At 43.6% G+C, this 19,065-nt stretch overlaps 1 protein-coding gene across 8 annotated transcripts in view; it reads right to left on the bottom strand.

Annotated features, from left to right (window-relative positions):
* Positions 1 to 15,960: 15,960 nt before the first annotated feature.
* Positions 15,961 to 19,065, bottom strand: part of LOC103651525 (Chromatin modification-related protein EAF1 B) — a 33,990-nt gene continuing 30,885 nt past the window's right edge. For 3 of the 8 annotated variants that reach the window (XM_008677168.3, XM_020550556.1, XM_020550557.2), the window contains 2 exons: positions 16,481 to 17,944; positions 15,961 to 16,328 (listed from right to left, as the gene is read on the bottom strand). In XM_008677168.3, the coding sequence (XP_008675390.1) occupies positions 16,547 to 17,944 (1,398 nt within the window). In that variant the 3' untranslated portion in view covers positions 15,961 to 16,328; positions 16,481 to 16,546. Of the gene's footprint in view, positions 16,329 to 16,438; positions 17,945 to 19,065 lie in introns of all 8 variants that reach the window. The other 5 variants (XM_008677164.3, XM_008677165.4, XM_008677166.4 and 2 more) reach the window with 3 other exon arrangements.

Genomic DNA, 19,065 nt, shown 5'->3' with positions numbered 1-19,065 from the left:
CTCCCGTTTTTGATGGTGACGATTTTCCATATTGGAAAATTCGTATGGAAGCTTATTTAGAGACTATAGACATTGGTGTCTACAAAGCCGCCACACAAGGGTTCCCCGAACCTAGAGATCCCACAAATCTTGTAGGAGAAGAATTTAACTATGAGAAATGGAATGCTAAGGCCAAAACACTCTTTTTAGAGGCCTTTGCAAAGATGTGTTCAATAGAGTTAGAAACCATAGAAATGCTCATGATTTGTGGATGGACATATGTGCTCTACTTGAAGGAACTAGAAGTGAGCGTGAGGAGAGATATCACATTGCTATGAGAAAATTAAATTCTTTTCAGATGCTTGCTAATGAAAATGCCAATGTTATGTACTCACGCCTCAATATTCTTGTAGAGGAAGTAAATGCCTTGGGGCTTACACAAATTTCACAACCGGATGTTGTGAGGAAGATTCTCAGTTTCCTCCCAATTGACAAATATGGACACATTGTCACAGTGCTGCATCAGATGGATCTTTTAGTTGCCACTCCTACACAGATATTGGGAAAGATCAATATTCATGAGATGTACATGCACATCAATGACAAGGATGAGTCATCTTCCAAGAGAAAGGATTTGGCTCTCAAAGTAAATCAAGAAAGAAAAGGAAAAGCTAAAATACAAATTGAGGAGGAATCCTCAAGTGATGATGATCTTGATGCTAACATTGCCTTGATGGTGAGGAAGACCACCAAGATGTTAAAGAAGCTCAACAGAGAAGGCATCAAGTTTGACTCAAGAAAAAAGAAATTCTTTTCTAGTAAAAGAAAGCCCATTTCTGAAATGGATTGGTACAACTGTGGAGAGCTTGGTCATCTTGCTCATCAATGTAACAAGCCTAAGAAGAACAAGTTCAAGGGCAAGAAAGAAGATGACAGTGATGACGAGAAAAAGGAAAAGAGATTCTTTAAGAGGAAGGATGGGAAGCACAAGAGGTTCCACAAAAAGAAAAATGGGAAGGCATACATTGTTGGTGACTGGCTCACAGACATTGGGTCATCAAGTGGGTCTTCTTCAAGTGAAAAAGAAAATGATGAAAAAGTTGCCGCCATCGCTGGGGACTTCTCTTCACCACCACCATCACCCTCATCGACTTCTCACCTATGCTTCATGGCTAGAGGTGAACGGAAGGTACAAAATGATAATGATATTATTGATGATAGTGATAGTGATGATGAATTTGCTTCACCTTCCTATGATGAACAAGCTGACTTCCTCAAGGAATACACTCAAATCATTAGGAAGTCAAAAGCTAAATGTGATAAGTTGAAAGATGAAAATGAATTTTTAAATGCCAAATATGACATAGTTATGAAAGCTAGTGATGAAATGAAAAAAGAAAACAAAACTATGTCATCCACTGTAAATGAGCTTACATCCTCCCTAAAAGATGCTAAGGATAAGTGTGACAAGTTAAATGAAGCAAATAGGGAGTTCAAAGATAGACTAGTAAAAATTAAGGAAGACTATACTAAGATTAAATTTGATCATGATAATCTTCTTGTTGAAAATGAACTTTTATCTTGCAATACACATGAGGCTATTAACCCTGTTGTCAAGATTGATGTAGCAACCTCATGTGATGATTTGAGCCAAGATGATCAAACTAGTCTTCATGATGAATTGACCAAAAAGTTGAAGTCTTGATATTAGACAACCAAAATTTGAAGAAATATTTGACTGATGCAACTACTAGAGGAAAGGTTGCCATTGAGAACAATGACTTCAACAATGAGTTGGCAGTGGATAATGAAAGGCTTAAAATGAGGTCAAGAAACTTAAGAGTGAAAATGAACATCTTGCAACAAGTGTGCAAAAGTTCAACAAGGGCCAATACCTCCAAAATGAATTGCTCATGAACACTATCATGAAAAACAACAAGAGTGGTATTAGATATAATTCATTTGTGCAAAAGAAAGCTACAATTCAATACAAGCCAAAGCAGACTCATAAGCCTATCAAATGCTTTGAGTGTGGAAAAGAAGGTCATTTTCCCACAACTGCAAAGCCAAGCCACCAACTCCCTTGCCAAAGCACTCAAGAGCATTTGCCTTCAATGCTCATTATGTTCTAAGAAAAGTAGCAAATGGTAAAGTCAGAGTTACATTCCTAGGTCCACCATGCAAGAGTAGACCTAGACAAATTTGGGTTGCAAAGTCCTTGATTGAAAAAGTCACTGGTCCTACGCAAAATAGGGCCCTCAAAGTTCAAGCTTGATTTATCTGTGGATGTAGGTGACCTACAAGACCGGTGGGAGCCATTGGGTTATTGACAGTGGATGCACACAACAAATGATAGGCAACCCACAGATGTTCACCTCACTTGATGAGAATGTTGATGGACAAGACAAAATCACATTTGGGGATAATTCAAAGGGAAAAGTTCAAGGACTTGACACGGTGGCAATTTCAAATGATCTATCAATTTCAAATGTTCTCTTGGTTGCACCCTTGAGCTTCAACTTATTATCAGTAGGTCAACTCTGTGATCTTGGCCTTCAATGCTTATTCACCCCTACAGAGGTTATTGTATCAAAAATGGATGATGAATCAATGGTGTTCACCTCTGAAGATGCATACTTAAGAACTTGCCTCTTTACTAAAGCATCAGTTGGATGGCTATGGCATAGAAGGATTGCACATGTTGGAATGAGCACACTCAAGAAAGTATTAAAGAAGGACATGGTTAGAGGACTAAAGGGTGTTGTATTTGGAAAGGATAGGCCTTGTAGCGTGTGGCCTTCAAGTATTTCGTATTGTAACAATATTCAATCCATGTCAAGCTAGAAAGCAAGTTGTAACACACATCCTACAAAAGTTTTCATGTCAACATCAAGGCCACTGGAACTACTTCACATGGATCTATTTGGACCAACAACTTATACAAGTGCTGGTGGCAACCTCTACTATCTGGTTATAGTTGATGATTTCTCAAGATACACTTGGGTGTTCTTTCTCCATGATAAATCTGAAGTTGCATCTATATTCAAGAAGTTTGCCAAGAAAGCTCAAAATGAATTTGATTGCAAGATCAAGAAGATTAGAAGTGATAATGGAAAAGAATTTGATAACACCAACATACATGAATACTGTGATGAAATTGGGATCAAGCATGAAGTTTCAGCAACATATACACCTCAACAAAATGGAGTTGTTGAAAGGAAGAACATGACCTTGATCACACTTGCAAGGACAATGATTGATGAGTATAACACACCGGAGAGGTTTTGGGACGAAGCTGTCAACACTGCATGTTACGCATCAAACAGGTTATTTTCTCACCGGCTACTTGAGAAGACTCCCTATGAACTGCTAAATGGGAAAAAGTCAGACGTCTCCTTTCAGCTGTTTGGATGCAAATGCTACATCTACAAGAAACACCATCACCTAGGGAAGTTTCAAAGACGTTGTGATATTGGTTTTCTACTTGGTTATTCATCAAAGTCCAAAGCATATCGAGTATTCAATCATGCCACTGGCGTGGTAGAAGAAACATATGATGTGGAGTTTGATGAGACTAATGTCTCCCGAGGAGTACTTGAAAATCTTGATGATGTAGGTGATGAGCCACTTAGGGAAGCCATGAAGAACATGCAAATTGGAGCTATCAAACCAAAAGAAGATGAAGAAGAGGTGCAAAACATTGACAGACCTTCTTCATCAAGTGTACCACAAGATGATAAAAAAAGATGAGAGGCATGCAAATGAAGATACATTTGTCTCTCATGAACAAGCAAGGGTACACGCCGAAGATGTTGATGCTCCAGGATCTTCTTCCCAAGTGGTTGACAGGAGAAACTCATCACTACTTCAAGCACACCCACAAGATCAAACCATTGGGAGTCCTTCACAAGGGGTTATTACTTGATCACATAAACATGCTTCATTTATTGAACATCACTCCTTTGTTTCTTGTGTTGAGCCTAGATGTATAGATGAGGCGCTACGGGATCCGGACTGGGTGAACGCCAAGCATGAAGAACTAAACAACTTCACCTGTAACCAAGTTTGGACCCTGGAGAAGCCTCCACAAGATGTAAGGATCATTGGAACAAAGTGGGTGTTCAGAAACAAGCAAGATGATCAAGGCGTGATTGTGAGGAACAAGGCAAGACTTGTTGCAAAGGGCTTCTCTCAAGTTGAAGGCTTAGATTTTGGAGAGACCTTTGCACCAGTTGCTCGACTTGAAGCCATCCGTATCCTACTCGCATATGCATCATGCTATGATATAAAGCTTTATCAAATAGATGTAAAAAGTGCATTTTTAAATGGCTTCATAAATGAACTTGTATATGTTGAGCAACCACCCGGGTTTGAAGACCCTAGATATCCTAACCATGCTTACAGGTTGTCCAAGGCGCTATATGGGTTAAAGCAAGCTCCAAGGGCTTGGTATGAGCGTCTTCGCGACTTCCTCATCGAAAAGGGCTTCAAGATCGGGACCGTCGACACAACCTTATTCACAAAGAAGCATAACGGTGATATTTTCATTTGTCAAGTATATGTTGATGACATAATCTTTGGCTCGACAAATGATTATCATTGCAAGGAATTTGGTGAGTTGATGTCGTCAGAGTTCGAGATGTCTATGACTGGTGAGCTTACGTACTTCCTCGGCTTTCAAGTCAAGCAAATGAAAGATGGTAACTTCCTCTCACAAGAGAAGTATATCAAAGACTTGTTGAAAAGATTCAACGTGGAGAAGTGCAAATCAATCAAGACACCTATGCCAACAAATGGACGTCTCGACCTAGATGAGGGAGGTAACCCGGTTGATCAAACTCTCTACCGTTCTATGATTGGTAGTTTATTGTATCTTACTGCATCTAGACCCGATATCATGTTTAGTGTCTGTATGTGTGCTAGATTTCAATCAAATCCTAAGAAAGCTCATCTTCGCGCTGTTAAAAGAATTCTTAGGTATCTCAAGCTCATCTTCGTTGGCCTTTGGTATCCCAAAGGAGCTACTTTTGATTTAATTGGCTATTCCGATTCGGATTATGCTGGTTGCAAAATTGATAGAAAAAGTACTTCCGGGGATGTAATTTGCTTGGGAGATCACTAGTATCATGGACATCCAAAAAGCAAAAATAGTGTTGCCTTGTCAACCGCCGAAGCGGAATACATTGCCGCGGGTGCTTGTTGCACACATATTTTATATATGAAACAAACTCTTCTAGACTATGGTGTAGTTCTAGAAAAGGTACCTTTGTTGTGTGACAATGAGAGTGCTGTTAAAATTGCTAATAATCATGTACAACACTCTCACACCAAGCACATTGATATCCGTCATCACTTCCTTAGAGATCATGTTGCTAAAGGAGACATTATTTTAGAAGGAGTGAGGTCTGAAGATCAATTAGCGGATATTTTCACTAAGCCACTTGATAAAACCCGCTTTTGCATGTTGAGATATGAATTAAACATACTTGATCTCAAAAATTTTATTTAAGATCTCAAAATGGTGTTGTCAAGCCTGCATTGCATATTAAATTTCTTGTATTGCATCTAGGGCTTGTCTAACCTAGTTAAGATAACCGCCAACAAAGCGAGTGAAAAAGCTTAACTTGGGCTCAAACTTGACAAGTCTTAGTTTTTAAGCTTTTGGTACTTAAATTCTTATTTACTATGCAATTATTGGTTCTTGAGATATGCATGTGGTACTACACTTAGGGGGAGTATTCAAAACTCAAATTGTTCATGAAAACCCCTGGTGCAAAGCCAAAATGCAAATCTCACCATTTGACTATTTTCTCTAAAAATTAACTAGCCTATGGCAAAATATTTTGAAAATTATGGGAAAATATATGAGGGTGCCAATACCTGTCCCAACAGGTGTTCTTTTGTGCGATTATAAGTTGGGATTTGGTTTGGTTAAAAACTAGATAGAAATTTTGAAAATTTTCAAAATTCCCTCTGTCTGGGCTCACCGGACAGTCCGGTGTGCACCGGACACTGCACTGTCCGGTGCACCAGCCGCGCGCGCAGATCCTCTTTCTGCTGTGTGCTGCCCGGTGGTTCACCGGACAGCTACTGTGTGATGTCCAGTGTGCATCGGACAGGCATTGTAGACTGTCCGGTGCACCCATAACTCGTTTTAAAAAACGGCCTCCAGCCCGAGACCGAGCCAGAGGCCCACTCCTTCTCTTCGCTCTCTGGCTCTTGTCTCTCTCTAGCGACTCCACCTCACCGGCGACGACCCCCCTCGCCGGCGGCCACGCTCCCTTGGTGGTGCTCCTGCTCGATCTCCTTACCTCTTCTCCCCTGGTGAGCTTACCCACTGCTTTCCCTCCCCTCTTCTCCTCTCATCTATGTCAATGAAGGCAGTTTTCAAACCCTCTTTTGAACTCACTTCAAATCTTGTGAAATCTGTTGATCCAAGCACTTGTGAGTGTCCATGTGTATCATTTGAACACCCCTGCAGGTTCCTAGCTCCCTTTGGGAGGGTTTCAATCTCTAAAATGGCTATTTCACCAAAACCCTAGAACCCTGCACGCCACGTGCTCGGTGAAATGCCCAAACCAGCCAAATTTGTTCCAATCAATCCCAATTTTTTCAGGCACCTTCATGATACCTCCAGTAACATATTCACCAAATTTCACGCCAATCCGATATCATAGGCTCCAAATTTCCACAAATCCCCATATCTAGCGATCGATTCCGAGCCGTGTGTCCAAATTCCAGTTCCTTCGCCTAAAATCAAACCAAGCGCACAATTCACTCATATTTAACCATATAAACCTATTCGTGAAGTATCGGCTCAATTCCAAGTCATTTCATGCTTCAATTTCAATTTCAAACCTCCTATGGTACTATTCCTCGTTCAAACGTCGTTTTCGCGTCGTTTGACCTCTATATCGTCAAATCACTCGTTTTCTGTGTCATAATTCTATGTGTATATATTTATTCACATTTCATATACTTATGACTATGTGACTAATACATGCTCACCTCTTCTGTCATTTCAGTGACCTCGCTTGCTCGTGAGCCCGTCACCTGTCCTGCCTAGATTCTCCCTCGTGGGATTTCTAGGTATTTATCACCTCAGTCATAATCATTTCCTCTACTCTCTTCTGGTGCTTAGTTTTTCTCTCTCATATGCAGTCTTCAGGTCAGGATGGTGCACACGAAGAATGTGTCAGCGCCAGGGGGAGGAGACGACGAGGACCCTCCTCGCCCCTTCAGGCAGGTCAAGGGGAAGACCGTCTACTTGGAGCAGCAGGAAGGCTGCAAGAAACGGCGTTTGGATAGAGCAGCTGAGAAGGCAGAGAGAGGTGGTCAGCTGCAGATTTCATCCGATCAGATTGCCTACAGAGTTCGTCGACTCGCCTCTCGGCCTCGCTCCTCCGCTCCCTCTACACCCGCCACTGCTACCACTCCACCTCCCACTTCGCCCGCTCTAGTCACTCCTGAGCCATCCACCACTTCAGCCATACCTACCACCTCCACCACTCATGCTTCCACTGCTCCTCCTCCCGCTCCACCCATTCCACCTGCCCGCTTCCGGGAGCGAGATGAGACCGAGGTGTGACCACTGGCTGTCGATCCTCGTTTGATCGATCTTCAGCGTGCTACAGCGGCCCGGGTACGTCGGTTCAGACACGTACCCGTGGAGTCATGGCTACCTACTCAGAGAGACCCTGTAGTGGCAGATCTATTCAGCACCAGGATCCAGGAGTCATTCTTTCGGGCATAAATGTCAGCCCAGATAGCTCTGCGAGCGCACCAGCTATTGGATCTCCCTGCGTTTCTGCTAGCCACTGGTGCGGATTCTGAGGTGCACCTTTCCTATCTACCTGGTCTACTCACTCTACTGACTACCAGCGGCAGATATGTTGAGGAGTGGGTCCGAGTGTTCTATGCTTCAGTATGGATCGACCCCAATCACCAGTGGATGAGGTTCCGCTTTGAGCGAGAGGATGTTACTATTCATGCCAGCCAGATTCGCCAGCTGTTTGGATTTACCGAGTCGTCGACTCGCCTTCATAGCTTGTGCTACGGTACCTCTGATCCTCCTCGTTGCCCTCACGGTGGTGTTGCTCTAGCTACAGCCCACGTCGCGGCCCTGTTCCGACCGCCTTTCACAGATGGGTCGCGACGCTCTCCGACAGATTTCACTCCAGCGGCCAAGTACTTATATCAGCTCATGAGACGGACGCTACTGCCTCGGATGGGTTATATAGAGGCCACCACTCACATCCAGCTCTGGCTACTTGGTGCACTGATCTCTCATTCAGAGTTTGATGTGGTTGATTATCTTATATGTGAGAGATCGAGGACACGGTATTGGATGGTCTTCGTGCTCGGCGACAGCTGCCGTATGCACATTATCTCTGCTACATTTTCGCACAGCTGATCCAGCCACCGTAGTTCCAGGGCACTCTTGAGGCCTCACGCCTCCACTTTGGCTCCTACGGTCCAACCCCTGAGGACCAAGTGTTGGTACCTAATCCAGTGACAGACATTCAGGCAGAGGATGCCACATTCCATCAGTTCAAGTCACAGGGCACAACAGTTCCTGATGATGATGATGATGATTTTGGGATCCGCCTCCGCCTCCTATGCCTCCACGCTCGCATGATCATGAGGCCAGGAGTTCCCGTGCTACCCCTGCTGCCCCTCCTACCGTTGATCCTGCTCTGGCTACGATCCTTCAGTCTCTTACGCAGCAGCAGGATCTTATAGGATCCGAGCAGGCTCGACAGGCAACCGAGCAGGCTCGATAGGCAGCTGAGTAGGCTCGTCAGGCAGCGGTCCAGCAACATATGTCCGAGAGGATGCTTTCCCTGTTTCAGACTATTCAGGACAGACAGGACACTGCAGCAGCATTTTTTGGCAGACAGGGCTGAGCACCGGGCCTTCATGACTCACATTCTTCAGCATACCAGTGTTCAGATCCCTCCTGTTAAGCCTCCACCCCCTTCAGCTCTTCAGGCCGCTGTTGTACCAGCAATTCAGACAGGACCCCCACTACCTTCATTCGGTCCTTCTTCCTCTCCGATTCGGCCGGTCACCCTGGACTTCTCGTCGCCGGTTATCAGCTTCGTCAGTGCTCAGCCGCTAGTGCCACCAGCTCTTACTGTTACCACTGCTGTTGTGGCGGTGTCTGTGATTTCTTCAGCTCCGGCAGCTCCTGCAGCGCAGCCTCAGTCTGAGTCAGTACCAGCTCCAGCTTCTACGACAGATCCTGGATCCGAGACTGACTCTGACCCTGAGCTGGCGTTTGCTCTTCTGCCACGATCGTGACCGGATGCGCCCCCGCCTCCTTCTTCCTCTTCTGGTCTGTAGGTTCGGGTTCCCTTTTGGTGTTTGATGCCAAAGGGGAGAGATATGAGAGTTGTGAGAGCTAGGGGAGTTAGGGAGTTAGTAGAGAGTCTTGTGTATTTTGATGTAATATATGTGCTTGATACTCTCTGTACTAGCTCCACTTTTCTATGACGATTTTGGCTCACAAACTCTATTATATACTCTCGATGCTTCTGTTGACTGTGTGTGTGTTGTGTTTTCACCTAATATGTTATCACCAGCCTTCTAGTTCTTGTTCATCGATTTCATTTCACTTTTATATGAACAAGAAACTTACGTTGTGTATGCGCTCATTATTATTATTACGTTACACACTCCTTCTGTAAAAACTTATAGAGTATAACTAACTATCTTCTCTATTGACAGAAATTTCAAACAAATTACTCTCACAATCTTGTAGGGTTGTCATCAATCACCAAAAAGGGGGAGATTAAAAGCATCTAGGCCCCTGGTTGGTTTTAGTGATTAATGACAACGTAATATTATATGTGACTAACGTGTGTTTTGCAGAGACAAATGGTAAGTTAGGTCGCGTTACAGGTAGATGTACTACAACGGTGAAAACAATCCCGGAGATAAGAACTTGAAGCGACGGCTAAAACGACGAAACAAAAACTGAAGGTCTTCGTATTCCTAGTGTCAAGGAGTTGTAGACACTCGTTATATAGTTAGGTCTTTTATTTTGTTTTAGCCGTACTATAAAGAGGGGTTGTCGATGAGTAGTTTGACCAAGAAAATTCTAGTGTAGTGTTGGTGCATATTCACACTCACATATAGTGCTAGATGTCACTCTAGAACATACTCATGAGTTAGTACGAAAATCGATTTGAAAAACAGAAGAAAACTGAAACTAGGGTTTCTGGCTTTGGTGCACCGGACTGTCCGGTGCGCCCTCTGTCATGTGGGGCCAGGTTGGCCCGGGGAAGGCCCTTCCCCTGCGCAGAAACCCGAGAGAGCACAGTTCGGAAGATGAATTATAGTGTCACACCGGACAGTGATTGTTCACTGTCCGGTGTGCCATCTGCCCAACGGCTAGCTGTCAAAACTAGCCGTTGGAGTCGACCGTTGGCGCACCGGTGGCCCACCGGACTGTCTGGTGCGCCCATGCGCAGCAGAATTCCTGTAACGACTAGTTGGTGGGTGAGGGCTATTTATACCCCCTCCACCCACCATATTGATGGTCTTGCTGGCCACATTTACTCCCACACTTTGGTAGAGCATTGCAAACACCACAAAGCCTAGTGAGGTGATTTGAGAATCTTAATCCCGCATTTGCACCTCATTAGCGCTAGCGAGAGCCATCTAGAGCACACACCGCATGCATTAGGCTTCTCTTGGTCAAGTGAAAGTCTACGGCTTGTTACTCTTGGTGATCGGCATCACCTAGACGGCTTGGTGGTGTTGGGAGCTCGGTGATCACCTTGGAGATCTTGTTGGTGACCCGACTCAAGTTTGTAAGCGGTCGTGAGGGATCCACCGCGCCGGAGTGGCAAAGGATCATCTCGTAGTGAGCACTTGGTTCTTGCGAGGACCATGGCGGAGCGATACCCTTGCGCGGGTGCTCCAACGAGGACTAGGGGAGAGTGCCGACTCTTCGACAACTCGGGAAAAACTGGAGGAGTCTTCTAAACCTTGCTTCACATTCCGTACTTAATTCAAATATTTTACATTGTGTATTTGTTTAGCAAGTATTTGAAGTAATGTCTTAGCATTGTTGTATTGCTAGTATTATTCGTGTATTGCTAGTTGTTGGGGTGAAGTTGGGCTCTTGTTTAGGTTTTAATTATTGTTGATTTTTAGAAAAGCCCAATTCACCCCCCCCCTCTTGGGCATCGTGATCCTTCCAGATCTTTTGAAATGTGTCTTAGAGTGAATGCTATTGCTCTTGTATTGAATATGAACTTCAGAACACTTGGATGCTATTGAAGGAGGTGGTTGGGAGTATTTATAGCCTCCAACCACATCCTAGTCGTTGACTAGTTTTGCTGGCGATGGGCACACCGAACAGTCCGGTGGCGAACCAGACAGCCAATGTTCACTGTCCGGTGCGTGCCACGTCAGCACGCCCATTGAGGTTTGGAGCGAGTTGACCGTTGGAACCCTGTGGACAGTCCGATGCCACACCTGACATGTCCGGTGACATCTGACTTCGCTGCTCTAACTTCTGTCACGCACTGTTCATCACTGTTCACTTTTGCAGTCGACCATTGACGCGCAGTGACCGTTGCTCTGCTGGCTCACCGGACATCTCCGATGCACACCGGACAGTCCGGTGAATTATAGCGGAGCGCTTAGAGAATTCCCGAGAGTAGCTGGTTTGCTTGGTCGCGGGCCTGGTGCACCGGACACTGCCCGGTGCGCCATTTTCCAGCACTCTCTCAAGTCTTGCTCCAAATAATTTTGAGTCCCCAACTGAATTTCTTTCTTGGTTTGTGTTGAACCTTATGCACCTAAGATAAATGACATCTTGACAAACTAGTTAGTCCCCGTGGTTTGTGATGGACGTCAACCACCAAAATTGTTTATAGGAAATGATTAGGTCCATTTCCCTTTCATGAATAAAATAAGTTGATGTTCATTGGGTTTGTTGCATACATACTCTTTGAACAACACTAATAATGGATATTTTACACTAATAAAACATCAATGGGACAATTGTTAATAAAGTCGGCCAAAACAATGGATTGAGCGATGACAAACTCTACCAACAAGATGGAGAGCCGGAAGCGGAGCTCCACTTGCGCGTGGAGAAGGCACATGGCTCTCTACAGAGTTACTCAACCATGGTGCTTGGTCCTCGCGTGGGCTACCCTTTGCGTTGGGGCACCAACGAGGATTAGTCGGACCTTGCATGGTTCCGGATACCTCGATAAAACTACTAACATCATATACGAGAGTTTGCTTTCCCTATAGCTATTTAATCTTTTGCGTTTACTCTCTCTACTTAAGTTGCAATCTTTAATATTCTTAGTGTAGAATATGTAGGATTAGAACTTAGGTTGCATAACTGCTTTTGCGGTAGATATAGCAACACATAGACTAAACCTAGTGTACACATTCTAGATTATTTATTTACGTAGGTTTTTTCTAGGGATTTTTTTGTGGGCTAGCTTAGAAATAAGTTTTAGAAGTTCTAATTCACTCTCCCCTCTAAGACGTCATCGTTTACTACATATCCCCAAACGAAATTTATCTCTTGTAGAGCCCAAATTAATTATGACCAACAAAAGCGACAAATTCTGTCCCTCAACTAGTTTTACCCTCACTATTGGTCTACGAAAGGATAGGTTGGGGATGGCACCAGGTAATACATGCAACTAAAGTCGTATTTATTTCTTACTATGGTAAAATTAAGATTAAAACTTGCACTAGCATAAACATGTGTAAATAGCTTAAATCAAATAGTATGAAATACATAATAAAGGGAGAAATTTGTACGTTTATTTCTTGATGACGATCGTGTAGAAGAAGACGACAGCGACATTTAGCACCATCTTGTTCTTGCTGACGAAGTAAAACGTCCACACGACGAGGAGAAAGATGAGTCATGTTATCAAAGTTGAATATGACAAGTGATCGAGCAGTCACATAGAGTGTTTCCTAAAAATATTATTCGTACTCTGTTGGTATAGGATTGCTGAGCATGCCAGTTTTAAAGACCTGAACTCTTATTTGTCGGTGCACGCTGATGATCAAGACGAAGTAGCATATGCAACGGTGCAACAGACGAAGAGGCGAAACCTAGATACCTTGGTGTGTTTTATTTATCGATGAGAACATCCATACGAATTTACGGGAAGAAATCACGTTAGCGTTTTGATGTACCAAAACCGAGTCGGTTCTGTACTTCTGTAGATAAAAAATCCCTTAATCAACGTGTAGTATATTCCCTCTGCCCAAAATAGTATTCATTTTAGGGGTGTTTTATATATGTGTCTAGATCTATTATCATCTATATGAATATGGACATAAAAATATGGAGCTAAAACGAACAATAAAATAGGATGGAGTGAATATTATATAAAAAGTAATGAGAGAAGTCTATTTGTTCACTTTGTGTGACATCTCCCCCGCCAAATTCTGTGTAGTTGGAAAGTGAGACATGACACAAGCGTTGAGAACTGAAATGTAAAGTGAAAGTAGAGAATGGAAGAAGTGTATCTTTGTATTGATCTATGTACATATTTATACAAGAATGGAAGAAGCATATGTGTCGGGAGCAATAATTAGGGACACCCGAATTAACCCCCTAACAAACGCATTCAGAGAATCTCGAGGTCATCACGCGCCAGGACAATGATGCACCCCGTAAGCAGCCTTTGGCTGATATCCTGGCGCTGTTACAACAACGGCATGGGCGGCCTCTCCCTCGGGGGCTTGGGCGTACGGGCAACCCCTCGGTCTTTGCCTCGGCTCTCTACGAGAAATCAACAGGCGCGAATCAACAACACAGTTCGTCGTCACGTCGGCTTGTATACGTCAGGGCGTCCCTCCTTCGAATACAGCACTCGACATCACTACGGACACTCCCCTTCGTGTATAAATAGGCAGTGATCCCTCTAGGGAGGGACATCGACACACACGCCAATGAACACTCACTCCTCCACATTGTCTTAGATATTGGCATTTGCCTCAATCATCTTTAGGGGCTTGGGGACTTCCCCTCTCCCGTTGTGCTTATAAACCCCTACTACAGGCACCACGGTGTGAGTAATATAAGCTTCATCCCCCTCTGTTGGAAGTAGGACCTTGTGTTGCCCGAACCAGGATAACTACTTGTGTCTTCTCGCACACCATCTAGAGTCGGTCACGCGACACATTTACTAGTTGGTTAAGACCCATGGTCCAAACACTGACAATATGGCATAAACAAAAATTGTATGAAGTGCAATAAATGGATCGTTGAACAAAATAAGTGTATGTTTATTGGGTTTGTTGCATACATACTCTTTGAACAACACTAATAATGGATATTTTACACCGATAAAACATCAGTGGCACAATTGTTAATAAAGTCGGCCAAAACAATGGATTGAGCGATGACAAACTCTACCAACAAGATGGAGAGCGTTGAACAGAAACTTGGAAAGTACGAGAGGGCAAGTGAATTCTTGTCATAGGACATAGGTACTCACAGTGGATAACAGTGTCATTATTCTTCTTGTCAAGACCATACCTGATCTTGTTCACGTTGTGATTTGGAAAGAACATTGAAAATGTCCTAAATGCATATAGATGCAGATAGAAAAAGGACCAAGAACAGAAAATAGAGTAGAAGACAATCATACTCATATAAGACTATTTATCTCCTTTAATGTTCTCATGGTGAAGAACAACTTGAGTGCTTGAGTGCCTCTATTCTTCTTTCTCTTATGCTCAGAGGAGAGCGTGCATGATAACGTGTTGAGAACTGAAATGTAAAGTGAAAGTAGAGAATGGAAGAAGTGTATGTTTGTATTGATCTATGTACATATTTATACGTGCGGTGAATAGGTACCTAATCCTAGCAGGCAATTGTTCACTGCATCCATGCCAAAGGACATGCCCTTTTGTTACATAATTAACTAACTAATCTATGTCTAATCCCCTTGCTTGAAAAGATGTCTTGTGGTAGATGAGATCACTTGAAGAGGTGTCTCTTTGGGGAGACATCTTTTCACAACAACAAGGTTGTAGAAAGTGGCAATCGTGTCCATGTCACAAGGGCCTGAGGGATAGCATTGTTTAGCCGATGATCTAGAACCGTCGCTGGTTCAGCTGTTGAGGCCTGCAACTGTCAACACATGATGACTGCGACTGTCAATAGTAAGATGATGTTTGGTTCACGCATTTGTAACGTAATAAGGGCATGTTTGGTTCGCTACCTAACTTGCCACACTTTGCCTCACTTTTCTGCCTAAGGTTAGTTCTTCAATTCGAACGACTAACCTTAGGCAAAGTGTGGCACAGTTAGCCACGAACCAAACAGGCCCTAAGTAACTAGTAATGTTAAACTATGTTTATTTAAGTCCAGTCGTAATCAAATACCACACTAGAAACTGATACCAATCTATTCAAACTTATTATCGCTGCTATTCGAGCGTGAATCGTTATCTTTACCGTTTATGTTATATCTTGTGAACTAAACATCATCTACGTTGTAGGCTGTAAGAAACTGCTCCGAGTTTCTCCATACTCTTGTGTGGGCCAAAGAACTTTTATGAAAGTTTAGGAAAGAGGCGATTGGCGACCGAAGACGATGTATATGGATGAGTCATATCAGAACTTTATCTCCCACTAAGAATTGTTGTTCATCAGTACGGTTCTTGTTGGAAAAAATAAAACATTTAGTTTTATTTTAATTCAAAAATAAAGTAAGATTATCATAACATATATGTACATAAAACAAATAGATTAAACATGCATATCATGTAGATTAAAATTTACACTAGCTAAAAAATATTTAAACTATATGAAAGACATGATTAAAGAGAGATGATTGTACGTTTCTTTTTTTTATGATGATTGGGTAGAAAAGACGATGCTGACGTTCTTGCTAACGATGTGAAACACCTGCACGACAAGGAGGAAGACTAGCCAGCCGTGGTGACGGAGTTGAATACGACAAGTTAAGATAAGTGATCGACGCAAAACGCTCAAGCTTTTTACATTCCTGGTTTGACGCAAAGAAAGGCTTTGCATTCATTGACTGGCTTGTGAGCTGAATATACAGGCTTATACAAAAGAGATTGCCTCTAACATGGACCTCAACGGCAAAAATATACAACTGGGCCCAGTGTCGTGGTTACAATTTGACGACTCAAGGAGTTTGCCCTCACAAGAACCACCTCCAGCAACCTAGGGTCAAACTACATGGAAGGTAGCAGTGTGGCACCAAAATGGTGAGGAGAAATAATTATCTACCTGACACCGAGGAGGCTACAGTTAGCTCAAAGTTGGGAATAAAGAGCACTATCATCCGCACACATCTTCCACAGCACGGACGCCTACAAAAGCATAGGAAGGTTATCAGAAAACTGAAAACAGAGGCCCTGCCATTCCATAGATGCTCCAGCAGCAAATAAGGCCCTGGTGACTCTAGTGAGACAACTCTCACCACTGCACCCCAGACCTGTGAGCATGTCTGGATAGTAGATACCTGTACAGGTAACTTTACAAGGGGAAGGGAGGCTCTTCAGAAATGCAGGCCCAGTATGGTTCAGCATCATCCTTGTCCTGAATTTGAGGGGTGAGCATATACACCACCTTGGACAACAGGCCTCTGCTGCTGCTGCTGCTGCTGCTGAGACTGGAGTTGCTGCCGAGACTGTTGTAGCTGCACCTGGCCACCAATGCCATATCCATGTACAGGCACACCACCGGACATTTGCCTTTGCGGCATGCTTTGGCTGGATGATGGCAACACCCTATCACTTCCAACAAAGGTGTCTTGAGGTGAGCTAGCTAGCTGCGAGGTTGAGGTAATTGCACTTGGGTCATGAGATGACTCTTGTTTCCGCTGGCTTATAGATGAGATTCCTGGGCTGCCTGAATCTGTACTTCTTGCAAGTGAGGCAGATGACATTACCTGGTTATGCTGTACTTGGTCAGCAGGTAACTCAATCCTGCCATCTGTGTTCACATGCCGATTCTGTTGCATTATCAACCTTTGCATATTATTCTGTGACGGATTCATGAACCGTAGTTGCTGCTGCTGCTGCTGTGCCAACTGTGAAGGCGTATGGAGTGAACCTTGCTGGGAAGTTAACAAGGCATGGTTGGAAGAACCCTTGACTGCACCCTGATTACTAATATCCGGTGTCTGCATTGGAGACGGAGGCATCTGAGAAGTGTATACATTTGGTTGATTCCCAGGTTGAGGTATCAATGGGATTGATCCTTTACTTACAACAAAATGCCCTGGACCCTGTTGCATCATATTCTTATCAGGAACTTGATCTTTACAGCTTGTTGATATGCCACTTGCTTGAATAACATCCACAGGACTCTGCTGCATCATGTTCCCTCGGCCTAAACTCTTCATAAGCTTAGCTTGTTGACTGCCTTGATTTCGTTGCTGTTGATTTTGTCTAGGCTGCTGCTGGCCCTGTTGCTTCTTCTGTTTATGTGTAGTGGTGGCTGAAGGCTGATGGGGAAGCATTGAGTTATCTTGTGCATTTTGTGCAGGATATTGCTGCTTATGTTGTGTCTGTGTAGCTGGGATTACGCAAGTTGCAGATCCTTGGCTCTGCTGTTGCATCGGTGAGCCATTCTGTACAGCTGACACTGCACTGGCAACAGATAATGGACGCTGTTGTTGGGGCATCATCTGTTGCATATGCCTCTCTTTGGCCAAGCGCATAGCATAAGCCTGCTGTTGCTGTGGATTTGACTGGTTTGTTCCTTGGGTATGAAGAAGGTGTGTGTTTCCATACATGTGTGATTGTTGTGGCATCTGATGTGGTTGGGACTGCTGGGCAGGTAAAGATTGAACAGGTGAAGATGCCCCAGTGTTGGAATATGGTGGACCGCTGAAATGCACAGCATGATTATTTCCTTGCGAGACTTGTAACTGAAACTCTGGCATCATCATCTGTCTATGCTCCTCTGAATTCTGGCCAGGCTACAAGAAACAGATAATAGTATTAGTAACTGCAGAAAAGCACAAATGGAAATTCTAAATTTATCCATAACTTTCCTTGCTCAAACAAAATTAACGAACTAAGCTTTTTATTTGACACAATAGTAACCAGTAAACCTTTTTGCCTCAAGCAAGTTAGTAATAGTAGTAACAAACATTAATATCCTAGGTCATGGTTCTAACATAGGGACTGCTAATTTCATCACGCTATTAAAAAAACTCGGCCGGGGAGGGAAAGACTGTCCTCCCGGTATTATATTAAGAAGAGACCGAAACATGGTCCCGGCCGAGAAAATCCCCGAACACTGGCCCCCCATCACTAGCGGGCCGTCACCGCCCACTCTGCAACGGCCCAGCCGGAGGGTGGCGCACAGGACGTAACCCGGGAGTGAGCGGAGCACAGCGAGGGGATTTTTTTAACCAAGCCAGAAATTCGCCCCCGAGGGGGATCGAACCCAGGACCTGGAGGTGCTACTCGAAAGCCTTAACCATTACGCTAGAAGCCCTTTCGCTCATCACGCTATTATATAAATACAGTTCCTTGGAGTATAATCCATCTACTCTAAATATCTCTTAAATGCTTCCACCCATGTCTGGAGGCTTCGCCGGATATGTACAAAATTCTGAACCCACCACAAAATAACATTGGAGAATCTTTTTCTTCGATCCACCCAAACGCCAACCCCTACCACAACCTGTCCACATAGATCATCATTTTAGATTCGATAGCTTATTCTATAACCACAGATCCAATGTTGAATAAGCTTTTCTATACTCATTGCCACACCTTACCCTCTTCGCTACACAACATACATATCTCAACTAAACTTAATTGTTGAATGTGTCATCTTTAGGTCACATGGGATACAACACCACAAGGGTGGTCATCGTCCTGTAGAAACTTTTGGCTTTTGTGGTTCCCGTTATCACGTTACTTCCTACCAAACATAGGCTGCTACCTTTATGAGCACACACAATGACAAAAAATTCTTAACATGGAGAGGAATATTATCAATTCAAAAAGAGTACTACAACAGCACGATAAAGGGGTCACAAAAATTTTCTGCTCAACATACCAGCATTTAACCATTTTCCTTGAATGT

The sequence above is a fragment of the Zea mays genome, chromosome 3 (genome assembly GCF_902167145.1).
Source record: "Zea mays cultivar B73 chromosome 3, Zm-B73-REFERENCE-NAM-5.0, whole genome shotgun sequence".
Taxonomy (NCBI): domain Eukaryota; kingdom Viridiplantae; phylum Streptophyta; class Magnoliopsida; order Poales; family Poaceae; genus Zea; species Zea mays.
The sequence above is the reverse complement of the archived record's forward strand: the minus strand, read 5'-3'. Positions and strand labels throughout refer to the sequence as shown.